The 21,481-nt window shown below is 45.9% G+C and overlaps 1 protein-coding gene across 1 annotated transcript in view; it reads right to left on the bottom strand.

The window, feature by feature from the left end:
* The window catches only part of LOC125537549, an 85,076-nt gene extending 64,042 nt beyond the window's left edge, over positions 1–21,034 (bottom strand). The window contains exons 1-2 of the mRNA XM_048700865.1: positions 20,979–21,034; positions 20,417–20,732 (exon numbers count right to left, since the gene is read on the bottom strand). Coding sequence (XP_048556822.1) covers positions 20,417–20,732; positions 20,979–21,034 — 372 coding nt within the window. The remainder of the gene's footprint in view (positions 1–20,416; positions 20,733–20,978) is intronic.
* Positions 21,035–21,481: the final 447 nt, after the last annotated feature.

The following is a 21,481-nucleotide window of genomic DNA, read 5'->3' as shown; positions in this document are numbered from 1 at the left end:
AATAAGCAAACAACACACAAAAAAATAGAATCTGTCAGAAACAGAACAGTCTGTAGTAATATGTAGGTTTCGAATACTTTTGTAACTCCAAAAATTCTACCAAATTAGGACGACCTAATTAATTTTTATATTGATCTACTGCAGTTGTAATCAGTATTTTATCGTTCTCTGGTTAAAAATGAAAATTATTCTCATGAGCGCATACTTTCTGTTTTTTTTCAGCAAGATCAAATAACAATCATCCAAGAAAATCCTAAAGGCTTTACTTGGCACAAACACTAATTAAACATAAAAAACACAATAATAACAGAGGATATATGATTTATTTATTACTAAACAGGAAAAAAAGCAAGGGACAAAAATAAAATTGGGTTGCCTCCCAACAAGCACTATCATTTAACGCCCCTAGCTAGGCATAAAAGCAAGAATAGATCTAGGTATTATCATCTTTGGTGTTGGGAAAGAAAATAGAAAAATTCTGATCTATATCATTTATCTTTCTATTTTGCGAAAGCACATGGCCATTAATGGTGGAATAAAGATTAAACACGCTACGAAAATTTGCATCTAAGCTAGCCTTCATCTCTTTGATGATTTAATTTTGATAAAAGCACAAAAGAGAGGTGGATTCAACCTTCTCACTCATGGGGTGGCCAAATATAGTTTTCATCTTTTCATAGGTATCTATGGCATCCCCTCAAGAAAACCTTCTTCAAAAATAGAATCTAAAACTTGCTTGAACGAAGAGGGTAAGCCAACATAAAAGCTTTATAGGTATATCTCAATTTGATATTGGGGCACCTAGCTAGCTCGAATCCTTAATAACCTATCCCAAGCATCTTTCAAAGATTCATCAATTAAATAATGAAAAATTCTGGAATCATCTTCATCGAAATTATCCAAACTCTCATTGATAACCCCGGTAGGTATTTCCACATCATCATTATTTATGAGCTTAGAAAGGACAGAGGGTCTATCCAAAGTACTAGAACTCTGGAGAGAACACTTACCCCTTTTCTATTCGGCCATGGCAAAAGAAAGGCAAACGGGAAATAGGCGAATAAAATGGCGAGGGTGAAGTGGGGGAGAGGAAAACGACAAGCAAATGGCAAATAATGTAATGCGAGGGATAAGAGTTTGTGATGGGTACTTGGTATGTCTTGACTTGTGCATAGATCTCCTCGGCAACGGCGCCAGAAATCCTTCTTGCTACCTCTTGAGCATGCGTTGGTTTTCCCTTGAATAGGAAAGGGTGATGCAGCAAAGTAGCGTAAGTATTTCCCTCAGTTTTTGAGAACCAAGGTATCAATCCAGTAGGAGACTACACGCAAATCCCCTAGTACCTGCACAAACAAATAAGAACCTCGCAACCAACGCGATAAAGGGGTTGTCAATCCCTTCACGGTCACTTACGAGAGTGAGATCTGACAGAGATAATAAGATAAATATTTTTGGTATTTTTGTGATATAGATTGGAAAATAAATAATAAACTAGAATTGTAGATTGGAAACTTATATGATATAAAGTAGACCCGGGGGCCATAGGTTTCACTAGTGGCTTCTCTCAAGATAGCATGTATTACGGTGGGTGAACAAATTACTGCCGAGCAATTGATAGAAAAGCGCATAGTTATGATGATATCTAAGGCAATGATCATGAATATAGGCATCACGTCCGTGACAAGTAGACCGAAACGATTCTGCATCTACTACTATTACTCCACACATCGACCGCTATCCGGCATGCATCTAGTGTATTAAGTTCATAAGAATAGAGTAACGCATTAGGCAAGATGACATGATGTAGAGGGATAAACTCAAGCAATATGATATAAACCCCATCTTTTTATCTTCAATGGCAACAATACAATACGTGTCTTGCTGCCCCTGCTGTCACTGGGAAAGGACACCGCAAGATTGAACCCAAAGCTAAGCACTTCTCCCATTGCAAGAAAGATCAATCTAGTAGGCCAAACTAAACTGATAATTTGAAGAGACTTGCAAAGATATCAAATCATGCATATAAGAATTCAGAGAAGAATCAAATAATATTCATAGATAATCAAATCATAAACCCACAATTCATTGGATCTCGGCAAACACACCGCAAAAAGAGTTACATCGAATAGATCTCCAAGAAGATCGAGGGTAACTTTGTATTGAGATCCAAAGAGAGAGAGAAGAAGCCATCTAGCTAATAACTATGGACCCGAAGGTCTGTGGTAAACTACTCACACATCATAAACCCACAGAAGGTTGCGGCGGTGGAAAAGGTGTTTCGTTCCTCTCCCCGAAGGTTTCAGGGTACGAGAGTATATATAGGTGAAAGAAGTAGGTCGGTGGAGCTGCGAGAGGCCCACGAGGGTGGGGGGCGCGCCCTCCTACCTCGTGGCCACCTCGCTGCTTTCTTGACGTCCACTCCAAGTCTCCTGGACGAAGGTTTCATTCCATTTGGATTCCATTTGATATTCCTTTTCTACGGAACACTGAAATAGGCAAAAAACAGCAATTTGCACTGGGCTTTCGATGAATAGGTTAGTCCCAAAAATAATATAAAAAGGTATATTAAAGCCCATTAAACATCCAAAATAGATAATATAATAGCATGGAACAATCAAAAATTATAGATACGTTGGAGACGTATCAGCGCCCTCTTGGAGATCTATAGGTATCTCCGAAGGTGTTTGTTGGGTTGACATAGGTCAAGATTAGGATTTGTCACTCCGAGTATCGGAGAGGTATCTCTGCGCCCTCTCGGTAATGCACATCATGATAAGCCTTGCAAGCAATGTCACTAATGAGTTAGTTGCGGGATGATGCATTATGGAATGAGTAAGGAGACTTGCCGGTAACGAGATTGAACTAGGTATGAAGATACCGACGATCGAATCTCGGGCAAGTAACATACCGATGACAAAAGGAATGACGTATGTTGTCATTACGGTACGACCGATAAAGATATTCGTAGAATATGTGGGAACCAATATGAGCATCCAGGTTCCGATGTTGGTTATTGACTGGAGAGGTGTCTCGATCTTGTCTACATAGTTCTTGAACCCGTAGGGTCCGCACGCTTAACGTTCGATGACGATTTTGTGTTATTTGAGGTATGTGATTTGGTGACCGACTGTAGTTCGGAGTCCCGGATGAGATCACAGACATGACGAGGAGTCTCGAAATGGCCGAGAGGTAAAGATTCATATATAGGACAACAATATTTGGACACCGAAAGTGTTCTGGGGGTTACCGGGTATGTATCGGGTCACTGGAAGGGGTTCCGGACTACCCCCGGCAAAGATTTGGGCCTATTGGGCCAAAAGGGGAAACACAGCAGCCAGCATGGGCTGCTGCGCCCCCTTGCTGGCCGAATAGGAAGAGGAAGGGAAAGGGGGAAGAGAGAAGGAAGGGGAGGCAATTCGGCCCCCCCCTTCCTTCCCTCCTCTCTTCCCTTTGCTTCTCTCTCCGGAAAAGATGGTAAGGGGGGGGGGCAAATTGGACAAGGCCCCCAAGTAGGATTCCTCCTACTTGGGGCGCCCCATGGCTGTCCCCTCCCCTTCCCACATATATTTATGTGGGGAGGGGGCGCCTAGAACACACAACAAACATTGTTAGCCGTGTGCGGCGCCCCCTCCATAGTTTACGCCTACGGTCATATTGTCGTAGTGCTTAGGTGAAGCCCTGCGTAGATCACTTCACCATCACTGTCATCACGCCGTCGTGCTAACGAAACTCTCCCTCGACACTTTGCTGGATCAAGAGTTCGAGGGACGTCATCGTGCTAAACATGTGCAGAACTCGGAGGTGCCGTACGTTCGGTGTTGATCGGTCAGAATGAGAAGAAGTTCGACTACATCAACCGCGTTTTCAAACACTTCCGCTTTCGGTCTACGAGGGTACGTGGACACACTCTCCCCCTCTGATTGCTATGCATCTCCTAGATAGATCTTGCGTGAGCGTAGGATTTTTTTTGAAATTGCATACTACGTTCCCCAATAGTGGCATCAGAGCCAGGTCTATGCGTAGATGATATGCATGAGTAGAACACAAAGAGTTGTGGGCGGTGATCGTCATACTGCTTACCACCAATGTCTTATTTTGATTCGGCGGTATTGTTGGATGAAGTGGCCCGGACCAACCTTACATGATCACGTTCATGAGACCGGTCCCACCGACAGACATGCAACTAGTTTTGCATAAAGGTGGCTGGCGGGTGTCTGCTTCTCCAACTTTAGTTGAATCAAATTTGACTGTGGCTGGTCCTTGTTGAAGGTTAAAACATCAAACTTGATAAATCACCGTTGTGGTTTTGATGCGTAGGTAAGAACGGTTCTTGCTAGAAGCCCGTAGCAGCCATGTAAAACTTGCAACAACAAAGTAGAGGACGTCTAACTTGTTTTTGCAGGGCATGTTGTGATGTGATATGGTCAAGACATGATGTGATATAAGTTATTGTATGAGATGATCATGTTTTGTAGAAGTTATCGACAACTAGCAGGAGCCTTATGGTTGTCGCTTTATTGTATGAAATGCAAATGCCATGTAATTGCTTTACTTTGTCACTATGTGTTAGCAATAGTTGTAGAAGCAATAGTTGGCGAGATGACCACGACACTATGATGGAGATCAAGGTGTTAAGACGGTGATGATGGAGAACATGACGGTGCTTTGGAGATAGAGATCAAAAGCACAAGATGATGATGGCCCTATCATGTCACATATTTTGATTGCATGTGATGTTTATCCTCTGAAAGAACATGCGGTGCCCCCATGTTTGGTTTTGGTAGTTGATGACAATATCTATGGACTAATGGTTGCCTTGAGTTATATTTGAAGGTTTTGTCCATAGGCTTTTCTTGGAGTACATGTGTTGGTTTCAAGGAGAGTTTGTGTCGACCAAGGTGTTATTCAAGGAATTATCCAAAGATTGGTCATGTGAGATTTGAGCTTATTGCAAGCATGTCTTGAAGAAGAAGATTGTGTGATCATTCATGTCTACCTTCAAGACATCATTCAAATGAAGAGAATTGGAAAGGTTCAAGGATGATCAAGACTAAGTCAAGAGTGAATCAAGTTGATCAACTCACAAAGCGCAGAAGATGTACCGAGAGGGATCAAGTGATCCCATGGTATGGTAAGAATTGCCAATTACGCTTTGTGTACTGACCCATGGTCTTCGTGAGGGTTCTTTGTGGGGTTAGGTTGCGGTGTGCAAGTTCAAGTGGAGCATCACGAAGAGATCAAATGCTTGAAGCTTGCCGTCCTTTGTGGTGACAATGGACTTGTGAAGATGTGCGGAAGAGTGGCTCACCCATAGTGGAGTATGGGGGAGCAATCAACTAGTCTTCATCGAGTCAACACAATCAAGAAAGGTTGCGGTGTGCAAGTTCAAGTGGAGCATCACGAAGAGATCAAATGCTTGAAGCTTGCCGTCCTTTGTGGTGACAATGGACTTGTGAAGATGTGCGGAAGAGTGGCTCACCCATAGTGGAGTATGGGGGAGCAATCAACTAGTCTTCATCGAGTCAACCAAATCAAGAAAGGTGGTCCAACTTGAGGGAGTCAAGATCGTCATCATCTAGCTCAAATGGACCATGTGCAAGGCAAAGGTTTGCCCTTGGTAGGTTTTCTATTTTACCGGTCTCATGATGGTAGTTGGGAGACCGGGTTATAGGATCGATTGCCGTACTATCAAGGGGGGCTCTCGATGAGTAGCTTGATCGTATCGTTCGTAGAGAGCTCAAACCATTGCATCCTTGCATCATATTTCTTGGTTCTTGTTTGGTTCTCTTTGTGAATCTTAGAGCTTATGGTCATCTTGATGACAAGCTTGAGTTCATCGAAAACGGAGTTCGCATGCCTCTTCTATGATGTTTTCGATGTTGGAGGTTTTGCCGATTCTTCTCGGTTGGAGGTTTCACTCCTCTTTTTGTTATGCATACCTCCCCTGCCTCTTCTTACTATAACCAGTCGCTGTTTTGATGCTACTCGTCGTCTTGTTTCCAACAAGCTTGAGTTTGCTCAATTCGGAGCTCATATGCAGAAGTTATGGCAGTTCTGGTTTTCTTGAGAGTGGTTTTTGTCTGGTCCCAGCGGTAGTACTGCGTGCCCCAGCGGTAGTACCGCTTGGAGCTCTCAGCCATTGTACCGCTGCTTCCGGGCGGTGGTACTGCCAACTTGCTCAGCAAAGACTTGGGCGGTTGTTCTGGCCAGGCACCGCCCAAGTACCGGTCAGGCCTCTGTTTTGATGCGGTACTCGGGCGGTGGTGGCCCGGTTGGTCCGGTCGTACCAGTACCACCGGTGTCCGGAGCGGTTCAACCGCTCAGGACTTAGCCACCCGAGCGCTCAAGGCCATGCGGTTGCACCGGCCCGGTACCGCTCGACTACCGCACTCAGGGGTGACTCCCTTCTGTTCCTATGCGGTGGTTGAGCGGTGGCTGGGCGGTTGGTCCGGTTTTTCTTCTCAACCGGTGCTACCGCCTGGTCGCCCGGTTGTACCGCCTGGTAGGGTTCTGCACGTATACTGTCAGTCCCGGTTGTACCGGGACCAGGAGCGGTAGTACCGCTCGTGTGCGGGCTGAGCACATAATGGTTGGATTTTCCCCCTCCTATAAAAGGGGGTCTTCTTCCCCATTGAACCTAACCCTTTGAGCTCGTGTTCTTCCCCCTTTGTTGACCTTCTTTGAGCTTGCTAACTCTCATTCCCTCCATGGATTCTTGCTAGTTTTTGAGGGATAAGAGAGAGGAGATCTAGATCCACATTTCTACCAATCACTTTCTCCTCTATGTGAGGGGAACCCCTTGGATCTATATCTTGGAGTTCTTGGTGTTCTCCTTCTTGTTCTTCCTCTCATTTTCCTCCCTAGCATTAGTTGCTCCGGTGGGATTTGAGAGAGAAGGACTTGGGCTCTCCGTGTGCCCTTGCCATTGCATTTGTTGCATCGGTTTGAGTTCTCCACGGTGATACGTGGAAGTGAAGTTTGAGAAGCTTATTACTCTTGGTTGTTTGGGCACCCTAGAGCTTGTTCCTCTTGGGTGCCTTGGCGCCCTAGATGGTTGGTGTTATTCGGAGCTCAATCATTGTGGTGTAAAGCTCCGGGCAAGCGTCGGGGTCTCCAATTAGGTTGTGGAGATCGCCCCGAGCAATTTGACGGGTACCGGTGACCGCCCCCAAGGGTTGCCAAAGTGTACGGGTTCGGTGACCGCCCCCAAGGGTTGCCATTTGTACGGGTTTGGTGACCGCCCTCAAGGGTCCCTTAGTGGAATCACGGCATCTTGCATTGTGCGAGGGCGTGAGGAGATTACGGTGGCCCTAGTGGCTTCTTGGGGAGCATTGTGCCTCCACACCGCTCCAAACGGAGATTAGCATCCGCAAGGGTGTGAACTTCGGGATACATCATCGTCTCCGCTTGCCTCGGTTATCTCTTACCCGAGCTCTTTACTTATGCGCTTTACTTTGTGATAGCCATATTGTTTCTTGTCATATATCTTGCTATCACATAGTTGCTTATCTTGCTTAGCATAAGTTGTTGGTGCACATAGGTGAGCCTAGTTGTTTTAGGTTTTGTGGTTGACAAATTAACCGCTAGGTTTATTCCGCATTTGTTCAAGCCTAAATCGTAATTATTTTAAAATGCCTATTCACCCCCCCTCTAGGTGACATCCACGATCTTTCATCCTCTATGCATCTAATTTTGCTTAGTACAGCCGTAGCATTATAAGATGATCCCTTAACTAAATTTAAGGTATAAGTGTTCTCCCTGAGTATGCACCGTTGCGAAGTTCTTCGTGCTGAGACACCATGCGATGATCGGGTGTGATATGCTCTACATTCACATACAACGGGTGCAAGACAGTTTTGCACATGCGGAATACTTGGGTTAAACTTGACGAGACTAGCATGTACAAACATGGCCTCGGAACACTGGAGACCGAAAGGTCGAACATGAATCATATAGTAGATATGATCAACATAGATATGTTCACCATTGAATATTACTCGGACATGGTTTAATTGATATGGATCGCGTATTAGTTAGATGACTCGAGGGATGTCTATCTAAGTGGGAGTTCTTAAATAATATGATTAATTGAACTTAATTTATCATTAACTTAGTCCTAATAGTATTTGCAAATTATGTTGTAGATCAATAGCTCGCGTTGTAGCTCCCCTATGTTTTTAATATGTTCCTAGAGAAAACTAAGTTGAAAGATGATAGTAGCAATGATGCAGACTGGGTCCCTAATCTAAGGATTATCCTCATTGCTGCATAGAAGAATTATGTCCTTGATGCACCGCTAGGTGACGGACCTATTGCAGGAGCAGATGTAGACGTTATGAACATTTGACAAGCTCTGTATGATGACTACTTGATAGTTTAGTGCACCATGCTTTACGGCTTAGAACCGGGACTTCAAAAACGTTTTGAATTCCACAAAGCATATAAGATGTTCCAAGAGCTGAAATTGGTATTTCAGACTCATGCCCGAATCGAGAGGTATGAGACCTTTGACAAGTACTTTCCCTACAAGATGGAGGAGAATAACTCAACCAATGGGCATGTGCTCAGAATGTCTGAGTACTACAATCGCTTGAATCAAGTGGGAGTTAATCTTCCAGATAAGATAGTGATTGACAGAGTTCTCTAGTCACTATCACCAAGTTACTGGAACTTCGTGATGAACTATAATATGCAAGGGATGACAAAAATGGTTCCCGAGCTCTTCGCGATGCTAAAATCGGCAACGGTAGAAATCAAGAAAGAGCATCAAGTGTTGATGGTTAACAAGACCACTAGTTTCAAGAAAAGGGGCAAAGGAAAAGAAAGGGAACTTCAAGAAAGAATGGCAAGCAAGTTGCCACTCCCATGAAGAAACCCAAAGCTAGACCTAAGCCTTAAACTGAGTGCTTCTACTACAAAGGGAATGGTCATTGGAAGCGGAACTACCCCAAATACTGGGCGGATAAGAAGGATGGCAAAGTGAACAAAGGTATATTTGATATACATGTTATTGATGTGTACTTTACTAGTGTTCATACCAGCCCCTGGGTATTTGATACCAGTTCAGTTGCTAAGATTAGTAACTCGAAACAGGAGTTACAAAATGAACAGAGACTAGTTGAGGGCGAAGTGACGATGTGTGTTGGAAGTGATTCCAAGGTTGATAAGATCACCATCGCATACTCCCTCCACCTTCGGGATTAGTGTTGAACCTAAATAAATGTTATTTGGTGTTTGCGTTGAGCATGAATATGATTGGATCACGTTTATTTCAATATAGTTATTCATTTAAGTTAGAGAATAATTGTTGTTCTGTTTACATGAATAAAACCTTCTATGGTCATACACCCAATATAAATGGTTTATTGAATCTCGACCGTAGTGATACACATATTCATAATATTGATGCCAAAAGATTCAAAGTCAATAATGATAGTGCAACATTTTTGTGGCACTGTCGTTTAGGTCATATTGGTGTAAAGCGCATGAAGAAACTCCATGCGGATGGAATTTTGGAATCACTTGATGCTTGCGAACCATGCCTCATGGGCAAGATGACTAAGACTCTGTTCTCTGGAACAATGGAGCGAGCCACTGACTTATTGGAAATAATACATACTGATGTATGCGGTCCGATGAGTGTTGAGGCTCGCAGCGAGTATCGTTATTTTCAGACCTTCACAGGTGATTTGAGCAGATATGGGTATATCTACTTGATGAAACACAAGTCTGAAACATTTGAAAAGTTCAAAGAATTTCAGAGTGAAGTAGAGAATCATTGTAACAAGAAAATAAAGTTTCTACGATCTGATCGCGGAGGCAAATATTTGAGTTACGAGTTTGGCCTTCATTTAAAACAATGTGGAATAGTTTCACAACTCACGCCACCTGGAACATGATACGTCTCTAATTTATCTATAATTTTTGATTGTTCCATGCTATTATATTATCTGTTTTGGATGTTTAGGGGCTTTATTAGACACTTTTATATTATTTTTGGGACTAACCTATTAACCGGAGGCCCATCCCAAATTGTTGTTTTCTTGCCTATTTCAGTGTTCCGAAGAAAAGGAATATCAACCGGAGTCCAAACGGAATGAAACATTTGGGAGAGCTATTTTTGGAACCGAAGCAATCCAGGAGACTTGGAGTAGACGTCAGGGAAGCTTCGAGGTGGCCACGAGGCAGGGAGGCACGCCTGCCCCCTGGGCACACCCCCACCCTCGTGGGCCCCTCGTGGATCCCCTGACCGACTTCTTTCGCCTATATATATCAATATACCCTAAAAACATTGGGGAGGAGAATAGATCGGGAGTTCTGCACACCCCCACCCTCGTGGGCCCCTCGTGGATCCCCTGACCGACTTCTTTCGCCTATATATATCAATATACCCTAAAAACATTGGGGAGGAGAATAGATCGGGAGTTCTGCACACCCCCACCCTCGTGGGCCCCTCGTGGATCCCCTGACCGACTTCTTTCGCCTATATATATCAATATACCCTAAAAACATTGGGGAGGAGAATAGATCGGGAGTTCTGCACACCCCCACCCTCGTGGGCCCCTCGTGGATCCCCTGACCGACTTCTTTCGCCTATATATATCAATATACCCTAAAAACATTGGGGAGGAGAATAGATCGGGAGTTCTGCCGCCAAAAGCCTCTGTAGCCACCGAAAACCAATCTAGACCCGTTCCGGCACCCTGCTGGAGGGGGGAATCCCTCTCCGGTGGCCATCTTCATCGTCCCGGCGCTCTCCGTGACGAGGAGGGAGTAGTTCACCCTCGGGGCTGAGGGTATGTACCAGTAGCTATGTGTTTGATCTCTCTCTCTCTCTCTCTCGTGTTCTTGAGATGGTACGATCTTGATGTATCGTGAGCTTTGCTATTATAGTTGGATCTTATGATGTTTGTCCCCCTCTACTCTCTTGTGATGGATTGAGTTTGCCCTTTGAAGTTATCTTATCGGATTGAGTCTTTAAGGATTTGAGAACACTTGATGTATGCCTTGCACGTGCTTATCTGTGGTGACAATGGGATATCATGTGATCCACTTGATGTATGTTTTGGTGATCAACTTGCGAGTTCCGTGACCTCGTGAACTTATGCATAGGGGTTGGCACATGTTTTCGTCTTGACTCTCCGGTAGAAACTTTGGGGCACTCTTTGAAGTTCTTTGTGTTGGTTGAAGAGATGAATTTGAGATTGTGTGATGCATATTGTATAATCATACCCACGGATACTTGAGGTGACATTGGAGTATTTAGGTGACATTAGGGTTTTGGTTGATTTGTGTCTTAAGGTGTTATTCTAGTACGAACTCTATGATAGATCGAACGGAAAGAATAGCTTCATGTTATTTTACTATGGACTCTTGAATAGATCGATCAAAAAGGATAACTTTGAGGTGGTTTCGTACCCTACCATAATCTCTTCGTTTGTTATCCGCTAATAGTGACTTTGGAGTGACTCTTTGTTGCATGTTGAGGGATAGTTATATGATCCAATTATGTTATTATTGTTGAGAGAACTTGCACTAGTGAAAGTATGAACCCTAGGCCTTGTTTCAACGCATTGCAATACCGTTTGTGCTCACTTTTATAATTAGTTACCTTGCTGTTTTTATATTTTCAGATTACAAAAACCTATATCTACCATCCATATTGCACTTGTATCACCATCTCTTCGCCGAACTAGTGCACCTATACAATTTACCATTGTATTGGGTGTGTTGGGGACACAAGAGACTCTTTGTTATTTGGTTGCAGGGTTGCTTGAGAGAGACCATCTTCATCCTACGCCTCCTACAGATTGATAAACCTTAGGTCATCCACTTGAGGGAAATTTGCTACTGTCCTACAAACCTCCGCACTTGGAGGCCCAACAACGTCTACAAGAAGAAGGTTGTGTAGTAGACATCAAGCTCTTTTCTGGCGCCGTTGCCAGGGAGGTTAGCGCTTGAAGGTATATCTTTAGTTCTTGCAATCGAATCTTTTTGTTTCTTGTTTTAGCACTAGTTTAGTTTATAAAAGAAAACTACAAAAAATGGAATTAAGAGTATCTCATATGCTTCATCTTTTTAATGTCTTTCATGAAAATAAGGATTCCGATAATTGTGCTCAAGTGCTAGAAGAAGAATGCATTAGAATGTTTGGCACTAAATATTTGAATGATGAGCATGATTGCAATGTTGTTAGTATGAATTCCTTGAATATCCATGATGCTAATGATATGCAAAGCCACAAGCTTGGGAAAGCTATGTTTGATGAAGATATTTTTTCTCCCCCAAGTTTTGATGAGCAAATTTATTATGATGAAAGCATGCCTCCTATTTATGATGATTATATTGATGAAAGTGGATTTGGAGAGGTCATGACTTTATTTAGTGATGAATCCACTATTTCGGAAGAGGTTCCAATTGATTATGGGAACAAAGTTGCCATCTATGATGATTATTGTGATGACTTGTATGCTATTAAGAATAATGATCACCATGAAACTTGTCATCATGATTTTAGTTTTCAATTGGATTATGCCTACATGGTAATTATTTTGTTGAGTTTGCTCCCACTACTACTAATGAGAAGAATTTTGCTTATGTGGAGAATAGTAAAATTTCTATGCTTGTAGATCATGAAAAGAATGCTTTATGTGATAGTTATATTGTTGAATTCATCCATTATGCTACTGAAAATTATTATGAGGGAGGAATATATGCTTGTAGGAGTTGCAATAATATCAAGTTTCCTCTCTATGCATTGAAAATCTTGAAGTTATGCTTGTTTTACCTTCTTATGCAAGTTCATTCTTGTTCCCATAAGTTGTTTGCTCACAAAATCCCTATGCATAGGAAGTGGGTTAGACTTAAATGTTCTTGTCATATTCTTCATGATGCTCTACAATTCTTATCTTTTATGTGAGCATCGTTGAAATCATCATGCCTAGCTCGGGGCGTTAAACGATAGCGCTTGTTGGGAGGAGAGGGAGTCCTGGACTAAGGGGTCCTCGGGTGTCCGGCCTGTTATCTATGGGCCGGACTAATGGGCTGTGAAGACATGAAGACCGAAGACTGCACCATGTCCGGATTGGACTCTACTTGGCGTGGAAGGCAAGCTTGGCGATCGAAGATTCCTTCTTATGTATCCGACTCCATGTAAACCCTAGATCCCCTTAGTGTCTATATAAACCGTAGGGGACAGTCCGGAAAGGACAACGCATATACTCATTACCATACCCCCCATAGGCTAGGATTCTAGGGTTTAGCCATTACGATCTCGTGGTAGATCAACTCTTGTAATACTCATATTCATCAAGATCAATCAAGCAGGAAGTAGGGTATTACCTCCATAGAGAGGGCCCGAACCTGGGTAAACATCGTGTCCCCTGTCTCCTGTTACCATCGATCCTAGACGCACAGTTCGGGACCCCCTACCCGAGATCCGCCGGTTTTGACACCGACATTGGTGCTTTCATTGAGAGTTCCACTGTGTCGTCGATGAAAGGATCGATGGCTCTCCTTGTCGTTAGAGGCAACATCACCGCAGGGGTAGTTTGGGCCCCGGGCCAAACCCTCCGGCTGGGCGACTTTACTATGATCGCCCGTTCGGTCGCAGAGCAGACGGTGACCTCTCGGGCCATCGAAAATCCCCTTCGCATAAACTCCGAGCACTCCAAGCAGATGGACCCGGTCGAGCTTTCCTCCTTAAATGAGCTCCTAGATCGCATCGCCGCTTTGGGAATCGTCACAGGTTACGATCAGATCGGGCCTAAAACCGATCAGGGAGAAACCGAAGCTCCACTTGGCACCCACCAGATCGCGGCAGTCCTGGAGCAGGATGGCGAGTCTTCTTCTATATCGAAGACGGACTATGTTCGGGTCGCCGTTCATAAAGAGCCAGATACTCACCCGCGAAAAGACGCAACCAGCCCTCCAAACATAGCATCGGACGGCGGCTCCAAAAATCAGAAGCTATTCTGGAACCCGGACTGTCCAGTCCGGAAGGTCGTCGAACCCCGGACAACCGGTTAGGTCGGGGTTCGGATTTAATTCCACCCACCCACCCGGACATAGAGGCTCTCATGAGCATAAAACAGCAATCTCAGGAGAAGGTACACCACTTTTGGGCCAGATTCCTCCTTGTCAAGAACAAGGTAAAAGATTGCCATGACGAGGACGCAATATCAGCGTTCTACAAAAACTGTGTGGACGAAGGAATGCTCAATGCCATCAATCGACGCCGCATACTCAAATTCGCCGACTTAGCAACCATTGTACAAAAATACAACGCGATGGGGAGCGCCTGGGAAACTCAAGAAGCTCACTGGGAACCATCGGTCCCAGCTCAACTCCCCCTACAGGCGAAAGGGACGCACCCTCGTGGCACGCCTAGCCCGACAGTCAAGAAACACAAAACCGCTACGCGGCATGGCACCGTTCTGGAGGGGTGGCTCGATGGCCCATGCAAAATACATACAACAATAGACACCGTGGCAACCCACAGCCTTAGAGCATGTTGGATACTACGACAGGTAGCCAAGAGCGGTGAGGACATCCTTATTAAGGATACCCCGGAACAACGCCCCCCAGAAGACGACCACCCAAGAGTATTGACAGTCTTCGAGACATTCGCTTCAAACAGCAAGCACAAAAGGGCACTTCGGGAGCTCAACGAAGTCTGCCAAATCGCTGTAATAAACCCATGGAACGACATGACTATAACATTCAACGTCGGTGACGAACCAAAGTACAGAACAGTACAAGCGCCTGCCGTGTTAGTACTCAGTCCCATCATGGATGGGTTTCGACTTTCCAAGGTCCTCATGGACGGCGGCAGCGGATTGAACCTCATTTATGAGGACACACTCCATAAAATGGGAGTAGACAGGAGCCGCATCAAACAAAGTAACACAACCTTCCGAGGAATTATTTCTAGTCGGGAGGTGCGGTGCGCAGGCAAAATCACACTTGACGTAGTATTCGGATCGCCGGAGAACTATCGGTCCGGAGAAATAACCTTCCAAGTGGCCCCTTTCACCAGCAGATATCACGCCCTGTTGGGGTGGGATGCTTTTACACGCTTCCAAGCTATACCTCACTACGGATATATGAAGCTCAAAATGCCCGGACCAAATGGTATAATCACTCTCGCCGGTGACCTGGACATAGCACTCCGCACTGAAAACAAAACCACATCCCTGGCCTTGGAGGCGCTATCCGAAGCCCTCGCGGCCGAGGAATTAACCGCGCTACGCTCCACAATGGACAGGGACGATGTGATCCTCGACAAACGCTCCAAATCCACCTCGTTTAAACTGGCAGAAGAAATAATCAAATTCCAGGTCCACCCAACGGACCCCAAGAAGACGGCATCCATCGGAGCTCAACTAAACCCAGCAGTTGACGCCGCACTACGAGAATTCCTGTGTGAAAACTGGGACATATTTGCCTGGCACCCTTCGGATATGACAGGGATCCCACGCAAGCTGGCCGAACATAGCCTCAATATATTAAAGGGGTTTAAACCAGTTAAGCAAGCACTGCGGTGCTTTTCCGAACCCAAGCGACAAACCATGGGGGAGGAGCTGGCCAAACTCATCGAGGCCGGATTCATTAGAGAAATCAAACATCCGGACTGGCTGGCAAACCTGTTGATGGTACCTAAGAAGGAAAAATCCTGGCGCCTGTGCGTCGATTTCAAAGACCTCAACAAAGCTTGCCCTAAGGATCCCTTCCCCCTCCCCCGCATTGCTCAAATCATTGACGCCACTGCAGGACATGACTCACTATGTTTCCTCGATGCATACTCCGGATACCATCAAATCAAAATGAAGGAATCCGATCAAGCTGCAACAGCATTTATCACCCCATATGGGCCATTCTGCTTCAATACCATGCCCTTCGGGCTCAAGAACGCCGGCGCCACATATCAACGCATGATTCAAACATGCCTGGAGAAACAGATCGGCAAAATAGTAGAAGCTTGTGTTGATGACATCGTCATCAAAACCAGGCATGTGGAAACACTAATAGACGACTTACGTATTACATTCGACAACCTCAGGGCGTATGACATCAAGCTCAACCCGGAAAAGTGAGCCTTCGGCGTCCCCACCGGAAAACTGCTGGGCTTCATCATTTCCAGTAGAGGAATCGAAGCAAACCCAACCAAAATCCAAGCTTTGTCACAATTGGCTAAGCCAACAGACCTTAAACAAGTTCAAAAACTTGTAGGTTGCATGGCAGCTCTAAGCCGCTTTATCTCCAGATTAGGAGAAAAGGCACTGCCACTCTATCGCCTTCTACGGCGAACCGACCACTTCGAGTGGACGGACGCGGCAACAGTCGGACTGGAAGAAATAAAAACCCTTCTTGCGGGTAACCCAATCCTGGACGCACCAAACATCGGCGAACCAATGTCATTATACATATCGACAACACATCAGGTGGTGAGCGCCGTACTCGTCGTTGAACGAGAGCAGGACGGACATAAATTCCTGCTTCAAAAACCAGTATACTACGTCTCTACAGTCCTTACACCATGCAAATCCCGGTACCCTCATTATCAAAAAATAGCATACACGGTCTTCATGGCATCCCGGAAGCTCCGTCACTACTTCCAGGAGTGTTCGATCACGGTGGCCTCCGAAATGCCACTCAACGACATCATAAATAACTGCGATGCTACGGGCTAGATTGCCAAATGGGCCATTGAGCTCCTGCCATTTGACATTACATACAAACCACGCTGAGCTATCAAATCCCAAGTACTGGCCGACTTCATCGCCAAATGGACAGAGGCCGAACTCCCTAAAGAGTATGGCACATACTCCAATTGGGTCATGCACTTCGACAGCTCCAAAATGCTGGCAGGGTTAGGAGCGGGTGTCGTCTTAATGTCCCCTACCAGAGACATTGTCCAGTACGTTCTCCAAATACTATACACAGAATCCAATAATGCAGCCGAATACGAGGCCTTATTGCATGGTCTTCGGATGGCTGTCTCCATGGGCATACAACGCCTAGAAGTGCGCGGGGACTCGAACCTCGCAATATCTCAAATAAATGGAGATTTTGACGCCAAAGATCCGAAGATGGCAGCGTATTGTAATGCAGTCATAAAAATGTTAGCCCGGTTCGAGGGGCTCGAGTTCCATCATGTGGCTCGAGAAAGTAATCAAGCGGTGGATGTTCTTGCTCGTATTGGCGCTTAGCGCGACCCCGTCCCACCTAATATCTTCCTGGAAAGGCTCTTTAAGCCATCCGTGGTGTGGCAGTGGGAAAACGGCAACGCTAGTCCGGACCAAAACATAACCCCAGATCCCGGAAACATCGACATAACACCATCGGCGCATCTCATCATGGCAGTCATTGACCCATGGACCGAACCCTTCCTGGCCTACCTTAATAGGAAGGAGCTTCCTAAGGACCAGAATGAGGCCCGCTGCATTGTCCGGCGCTCAAAGGCCTACAAGGTTCATGATGGAGAGCTCTACAAGAAAAGCGCCACCGGAGTCCTTCAACGATGTATATCCAAGGAAGAGGGGCGGCAGCTCTTGGCTGAAATTCATGCCGGACTCGGCAGGCACCACGCCATAGCTCAGGCCCTTGTTAGCAAGGCTTTCTGCACATGGTTTTATTGGTCGACGGCCCGAGCGGATGCACAGGACCTTGTCCAACATTGCGTTGGATGCCAACTCTTTGCCAATCAAAGCCATATGCCCCCACTGCCCTACAAACAATCCCCATCACTTGGCCTTTCGCGGTCTGGGGACTCGACATGGTTGGACCCCTTAAAGGGGGAAGCCATAAGAAAAAATATCTGCTGGTTATGGTGGATAAATTCACTAAGTGGATAGAGGCTAAACCAGTCAAAACGGCTGAGTCCGGCCCAGTGATAGACTTCATATCCGATGTTGTGCACCGTTATGGTGTCCCACACATCATCATCACTGAGAACGGCTCCAATTTCACAGCCGACGAGGTAAAAACCTGGTGTACTAATCTAGGTATTAAACTAGATTATGCCTCCGTCTACCACCCACAAACCAACGGTCAAGTTGAACGCGCCAACGGTCTTATTATGAGCGGCATCAAGCCCAGACTAGTGCGGTCTTTAAAAGAATCAGACAAGCACTGGGTTGAGGAGCTAGACTCCATACTCTGGGGGCTACGGACCACGCCCAACCGTACTATCGGGTACACACCCTTCTTCATGGTGTATGGTGCAGAGGCTCTATTGCCCTGCGATATTATTCACGACTCACCTAGAGTGTGTATGTACGAAGAGAGAGAAGCCGAGCTCGATCGGCAGGACAGCCTAGATGCCCTGGAGGAGGAACGCGATGTCGCAAAAGCCCATTCAGCAGTTTAGCAACAGCAGGCTCGAAGATATCAAAGCAGAGAAGTACGGGCCAAGATTTATGACGTTGGCGAACTCGTTCTACGGCTCCCGGAGAAGAAAAAGGACAAACTCAAGCCCAAATGGGAGTGTCCCTTCATAATTGACGAAGTTTTGACCGGAGGAGCGTACCGTCTTCGCAATGCACCAGACAATCGCCTCGAGCCGAACCCTTGGAACGCGGCCAGACTCCGGAGATTCTACGCCTAGCGCTACGCCCCTTGTTCATCCCCTCCTCCCATGTAGTTCCCATTATTTTTCCTCTCTTTTCCGATTACTTTCTTCTTTTTTCGCTTTAAAGCTTTGATGCGGCTAGACCGCACACCATTGGCACACACGTCTTTCAACATGTACGTCTCTTGTACCTGGGGGCTTCTCGGACATAAGTTCTTGTCATTCCTTGAGCATCAAGCTCCTCACATATGAGTTTTTTTCCATATGTACCTTTTCTTTGCCATTATATGCATTGATATGACTTAAGTTTTGGCCAAGCTGGGTTGCCTGGCTCCTGTGCTTATGCCCTACGTTCCCGTTACTTCGGCTAGGGCATAAAGGGAGCACCTCTGCGATTGTTACCGCCGGGTCATCCGGATGTGTACCTCAGACTGGGTGAAGCCGAAAGCTAGCGTTCTTAAGGGAATATTCGGTCGGTAAATTAAAGATGTTTTTTATACTCACTCCGTTGCGTACCACCAAAAGTTATCCAAACCGTGGTGCCCACACCACAATTTGGACATGCGCATTAAACGCATGCACACCCGGGGAAAGGAACCCTTAATTGAACTATTCTCTCTGGAAGATGTTTCTTACGATATCAATGTAATATAACATAACTAGCCGGATACAACTTGTCTGTTCAAGCAACTATGACCCCTACGCCTAGTTTTCCAGGCATACCCCGGCCTATTCGCCTGCGACGGTATTCAGAAACACTCCGCACCTTTGGGACCGGAGGTTGAAGCGAAAAGGTCTACCATGACAAATGATATATAATTCGGCTAGATGAGGAAAGTACACAGTCACTTGGACTCGAACACCTCCTCTTCTATACCTTCCAACAGGCAATCTAACTTACAATCCTGTTGGGAATATTTGGCGGCCACCTCTACCTGGTCATATACTAAACTAACGGGAATTTCTTCCCCATTCGATCCTACTGGTCCGACCCTAGCCAGGTGATTAGGATCTAGCTTGGTATATCGCGTCTTCACCATGGCCCAGGCCTCTCGTGCACCCTCGCGGCATGCTGATATCTTCCACAGCCGGATACGCCGCCGCGCTCCCTTGTATAGCTCTACTAGCTGCTCCATGCTTCCTGGAGGGGAGTCGGATGGCCATAAAGCCTTAGCTACACTTCGCATCGCCTGCCGAGCTTGCTCGTGCAACTGCGACAGCACTTGCAGAAGATCACTCGATGATCTGGACACCTCCTCTTCGGGGTGGTTCGTCAAAACACCTGCAATTATAGCTATATCAGCTACCGCTACCTCCAAAACTTTTATAAAACAAAAGTGGCTACATATTGAATATGCCGCCTCGCAGCTTCTTGTTTTCCTTCACAGAGTTAGCTAGCTGAGCCCGCACATCTTTCAGTTCTTTGCCCAGTTTGGAGTTTGAATCCTAGAGTTTCTTTTTCTCCTAAACGACCTTTGTCAATACACGCTCTCCCGCTGCTAGCAGCTTTTTGGCTCCGTGTGCTTCGCTTCGAGCGGCGTTCAGCTGCTCTCGTACTTGGTCTAAACAACCCAACACAAAAATTAGAACCCAGATTCACACTATCGGTGTAGCCTTATGAATTTTTTATGGAGGAAAATATTACCTGGAGATGCTTTGTATTTCTCCAGTTCGGCGTTAGCAGCAAGCAGCTGGCGCTGACACTTTTCTAGTTCCTGAGCCAGCTGAGTATTCTTCTCTGTAAGAACCTGGTTGTACATTGATCCTTAAATCAGTTGATTCAACTCCTTTAAGTATTGGGGGCTACTGGCATATGGTTGTCATAATCAGACAAAGCAAATTTACCTGCACATCTTTCAGATGTTGCTTTGTGGCCCTGCTAATCCCATCTCGAGCAGCCCGGATATATGCATCGGCTGCGTTGAAGGTGTTAAACGACTCTTCCGAAAAGCCGGGATCTTGTAAAATGGCCCGGCGGTGCCGATGATTCATAGTACTCTCCACTTCCGAGTTGGTGACTGATACATTGTCCGAATCCTCGGCTGGAGGATAGTTCGGCGTCGCCCCTGCACCAGCCCCCGTCTTCACGGCGGGATTTGGATCCTGGCTGTGGGAAGTACGGCCGCTCGGACCCCCAGATACAGTTTGGCGCGCCTTCCTCCTGACAAATGGAAAATGGGAAGGTCACGGTTGGACGTGACTGCTCAGGGGTAGGTTGGCGAATTCATACCTCCTCGATGAAGGCGTGGCCGTGTCTTCATTTGCTTTCCTCTTGGAAGGATTGTCCGGCGCGGGAGCCGATCTCTTCGAAGCCGCCAAACGTCTCCCCTGTGAAGCACGATACGGTGCGATGGGTGAGACAGCGTAAGAGCACTCTTTTAAAGAAGGCGATTTCTTAATTATTTACCCAAGAAGCAGGAAGAAGGCCTGGATAGTCTGCGGTAATGGCCACTTCTGTGCCATCATAGCTAGTCTGGTAGAACACTCCCTCCGCAAGCACCACAAATATATCTGTGTCCTCTTCGAACCCGAGATCAAGCTCTAGGTTGTGATCCTACGGCTGTGGGGCGGGACTATAAAATCCCTCGATGACTTTTCGCCAGTGCTATCATAGGCAGACAAAGTTAAAAAGTTTACCAAAGGCAATCCGAAGATGGAAGGAGTAAACATAGAGGGGTTAGGCCTTACCTAGCTGGGAGGGTTATACATAAAATACCCATCTCTGAATTTGATGCAAAGAAATTCCTTTTCCTCCCCTTTGAATAGCTCGGCTAATGTTTTAGCCAAAGCGGCAGGGGTATCCGGACCTTTCCGGCCACAGCAAGAGGCGTTGTCCTCCCCATTGAAGTGCCACATTGGAAGCCCTCTGTATTGGATTGGTTGAATCCCTCGCGTTATGGAAATCACCAT

Source organism: Triticum urartu, chromosome 2, assembly GCF_003073215.2.
Source record: "Triticum urartu cultivar G1812 chromosome 2, Tu2.1, whole genome shotgun sequence".
NCBI classification, from domain to species: Eukaryota; Viridiplantae; Streptophyta; class Magnoliopsida; order Poales; family Poaceae; genus Triticum; species Triticum urartu.
This window is presented reverse-complemented; position numbering and strand designations above follow the sequence as displayed.